Here is a 4299-nt window from a genome sequence, read left to right on the forward strand (position 1 = left end):
TTAAAGCTGGCTCAAAGGGTTAAATTAATACCCGGTGTGGTGTTCTGCAGTGGGTGTGACTCAGTAGCTGCACACACACACACACACACAACACACACACACACACAGAAATGACAGTTTATTTTTATTGTTGAGTCTCGTCACTGACCTCTTAAAGAATCTTCTTCAGGATCTCAAACGTGACGTTTTCTAAAGTCTCCTTTCTCTCCTTCTCTTTCAGGAAACTGAGATTGCCGCCGAATGCAACCATGTAAGTGTCTGCACTTCCTAAAACACCGTTTCCCAGCATGCACCATGTTGCCCATAATCCTGTTTAGTGCATGTTGACCATGAAGCACCAGAGAGAATGATTTTCCACAGATATCGCTCCAACAACCAAAATCAGAATGGATTTTTTTTAATTAAATGGTTGATTTCAAAATTAAATTGGTTAAACCAAAAAAAAAAGTTTCCACTTATTCCACTTAGTCCACTTATTAGCTTTTTCTGGAGCTTTTATTTTGTTAAACACGACTGGACAACACAGAGTGAACTGTGATTAACCCTTTAAAACCTGAGCAAATGTTGCTTGACTTATTTAAAAAAAAAAAAAACATGGTAAGAGGTTATAGGAAAATTACGTGACATTTGGCAAAAAAAAAAGATGAAAAAAAAAATCAAAAAACAAAACAATAAAATGTATAAAAAATCCTCAACAAATAAATAAATAGATAAGTGAAAAATATTTAAAATACTAAAGTTATAAATAAAACAGTTCATAATAGTTATAACAGTAGCAATCGTAAATCATTTTTCCCTATTGTCACTATTTTTGTTGTTAATAATAACGATATGATGATGATGATAATTATTATATTCTCCTTATGTTTCTGTCTCTCTCTAAACAGTTTTACAGGTCATTTTCTTTTCTGTAATTTCTTGCAGTCTGTAGGATATTTCTTGCCAAGTTGCCCATTGCATTTGCCTTTTTACCACATTTTTGAAAGAAATCAAATGATTTGCTCGGGTTTCAGAGTTTTAATGCATGTAAATGTTTTGTGAACACAGCACAAGGAAACTGAGGTTGTTCCAGGTTTCAAAGGGTTAAAAAAGCCAAGTTATAAACTGTGCATAAAGTGAATTCACCGCCCTGCAACTTATGTTTTACCATGTTTGGTCACATTAGATAAAATAAGTGTTTTTTATTAACTATGGTAATAAATATAGAACATTAAAATTAAAGTAATACCTTGAATACATTACAAAATGTAGTATTTGGTATCTTTGGTCAGTTTATTTTTGTCTTTGACAAAGCGGTTAAAACGTCCAGATTCAGGTGAAAAGAGTGCAGACGGACGGAGACGCTGAGTCTCCGGCCGGTTGGACTCTGTCAGTGAATCTGTGTGATCCGGATGTTCGAATGTTTCCTTCTTCTCCTGCAGCTGCTGTGGAACTACAAGCTGAACCTGACCACCGACCCCAAGTTCGAGTCTGTAGCCGTGGAGGTCTGCAAGACCACCATCTCTGAGGTCAGTCTCTAAAACCAGCACAGAGCGATCCCGTCTGCTCTCACCTCAGGGGTCGCCAGAAAAATGTTAGATCTTTTTTGAGGGCCTGAAAACTTTTGAAGCCGTGTTTCAGAGTGTCCGCCCCTTCTGTCTCCATGTAAGCTGGAAAAGCACAGATCCTGATGTCAATAAATGCACATTTACAAACCATAAATTCACTTACACTTTAATTTCTGATTTCCATTTGAATGTGAATCATTTTCATGAATTTTGGGGCAGTCAGCAGACACGTCACATCTGCACGAAGTAAAAATAGGATATTCTCCCACACAGCTTATTCTAACATACAGGAAGTCGTTATCTTTGAGGTCGGTTTCGGAAGCGTCGATATCAGCCATCAAGTGTGTTTGTAAAAAAGCCCCTGAAGCTTCCTGAAGTGCGTGCGTGCGTGCGTGCGTGCGTGCGTGCGTGCGTGCGTGCGTGCGTGCGTGCGTGCGTGCGTGCGTGCGTGCGTGCGTGTATCTGTCCTGCACCATCAGCCTCACATTTTGTTGTGCACTTGTATGAATGTATGCACGAGGGTTTTTGAATTCAGCTTGGATAAAAACGAGCTTTATACAAGTCTGTAACGGGACACGTTTTGGCGTTCGTCACGGCTAAAAAACTGACATCCATAAGAAACGTTTGGTCTCATTTGATTTTAGTTTAATTTAATTGAATTTAATTTAATTCAGTGTTTTGAACATTTTATTTATCCAGCATAAAGACAGCACGTACAATACACAACCGAAGCTCTTCACAATAAAATTCACACATACCTTTTCGTGTTCATCTTCAACTACTTAGTAAATATTCAGTGGCAATATTACTTCCCAGAATATACTCATTAATTTTCCGTATACCTCCCACTTTGGCATGTAGTCCAAAGAAAAGGCCACCAAAGTATGACGGAGCCCTAATAATGATAATAATAATAAACGTGAACGGCTGCGTCTGTCATTAGTGTTTGGTTTGACGGTTGTGGGCTGAATTTTCTGAATTTAATGATTATGCACAGTAATAAGTCATTCAGCAGAATATGCATAAATCATTCACAGTTCACATCATTTTTGAATCTTTTTTTTCAAAAAAAAATTTTTTGTCATATTTTTAATCAGTTTCTCCCAACTTTCTTCAAAAAAATGGTTTCTAATTCTCATCGAAATCTTTTCCATTTCATATATTTCATTCACCATATCTTTCAATTTATGATTATTTAGATTATTTTTTGTCCCTTTTTAACCATTTCTTAAATTTTAAAGAATTTCATTTCTTAAAACCATGTCTTAAAATTTTGCAACCCTTATCATTAAAAACAAATAGCATTTTTTCTTCTCAAGTAAACATGGTGAAGTAAATATAAATATAAATATAAATATAACCAGCAAATTTTATTAATCGATGTGAGAAACGGATACACAGCTGGATACAGCAGCGGATGATGTCACTCGCTGTGATGAAACCACAGAATATTCACCCGGACGTCATAGAGGCGATAACGATGATAATCACGAACATGTCACACGTGTGTTTATGGCCTGTCACGCCGTGAAAAACCAGTTCCTGCAGGTTTAAATCGCATTATGTTGAGCTCCCTCTGCAAACTGAAGCTTTGTTTCGTGCTCGTTATTTTCTTATCAAAGCTTTATTTGTCTTTTTGTTTATGTATTTGCACACAAAAACTTGCAGAAGTGCGGCACAAGATGGAAAGAAGGAAAAATAATTACAAAATCCTCCTGTGCAATTCTAATTTCTCAGTTAAATAAGAAGGAAAAAGTAAACGTTTATCGAAAATAAGAAAATGTAAAATATGAATAAATCTGGCGGACAGCTGTCCCTTCTCCAGAGAGCAGAGGTTTATGTTTCCAGGATCTCTGTAGGTTTTTAGGACATTTCTAGCATTTCAGTAGGTTTTTAGGATTTTAGGACATGTCAAGGATTTTAGGACATTTCCAGAATTTATGGACATTTCTTGGTTTTAATTAGGTTTCCAGGATTATAGGACGCTTTATGGATTTTAGGACATTTTTAGATTTTTACAGTGTTTCCAGGATTTCCAAGACATTTCTAGGAGTTAAGGAAATGAACTGGATTTTAGCACATTCCCAAGGTTTTAGGACATTTCTAGGATTTTAGGTTGTTTTTAGGATTTGAGGACATTAGGGTCTCAGCCAGGACACTACCAAGCTCTATTTTGATGCTGTTTTATTCACTCTGGCACCTTCATGGATACTAAAAGTACAAAACCAAGTGTGAATCACTTTACTTTTATTGTCAATTAGAAAACAGCGGCGGGGCCACATTTGGCCCGTGGGCCAGACGTTGAGTATCACAGGTTTAGACGTTCAGATGGCAGATGAGTTTTTATGTCCACGTAGCTTCGGATATTTTGCAGTGTTGAATTTACTGATCCTTCAGCTTCGTTGGGAGTTAACGAAGCCGTCTGTCTTCACTCAGATTAAAGAGTGTGCGGCGGAGGAGCTGGGGAAGGGCTACCTGGTGTCCTGTCTGGTGGATCACCGTGGCAACATCAGCGACTACCAGTGCAACCAGTACATCACCAAGATGACCACCATCGTCTTCAGCGACTACCGGCTGATCTGCGGCTTCATGGACAAGTGCAGAGACGACATCAACGCGCTGCGCTGCGGCAGCATCAGCACCGGAGAGAAGGTGAGACGCACAAACTCAACGTCTGTCGTCAAAGATGAAACTTCAAATCAGTTTCTGCATTTAGTTTCATTCTCATTAGTTCGCTCCGAACCCTGTTTTT

The 4299-nt window shown here is 38.0% G+C and overlaps 1 protein-coding gene across 1 annotated transcript; it reads left to right on the plus strand.

Moving 5' to 3' along the window:
- Positions 1-1363: 1363 nt before the first annotated feature.
- Positions 1364-4199, plus strand: LOC121938370 (Golgi apparatus protein 1-like; the record flags this gene model as incomplete). Its single annotated transcript, XM_042481626.1, has 2 exons — positions 1364-1508; positions 3984-4199. Coding segments are annotated over exons 1-2 (333 nt in total), but the record flags the coding sequence as incomplete, so codon positions are not given.
- Between the last annotated feature and the right edge of the window lie 100 nt (positions 4200-4299).

The sequence above is a fragment of the Plectropomus leopardus genome, unplaced genomic scaffold (genome assembly GCF_008729295.1).
Source record: "Plectropomus leopardus isolate mb unplaced genomic scaffold, YSFRI_Pleo_2.0 unplaced_scaffold2928, whole genome shotgun sequence".
NCBI lineage: Eukaryota > Metazoa > Chordata > Actinopteri > Perciformes > Serranidae > Plectropomus > Plectropomus leopardus.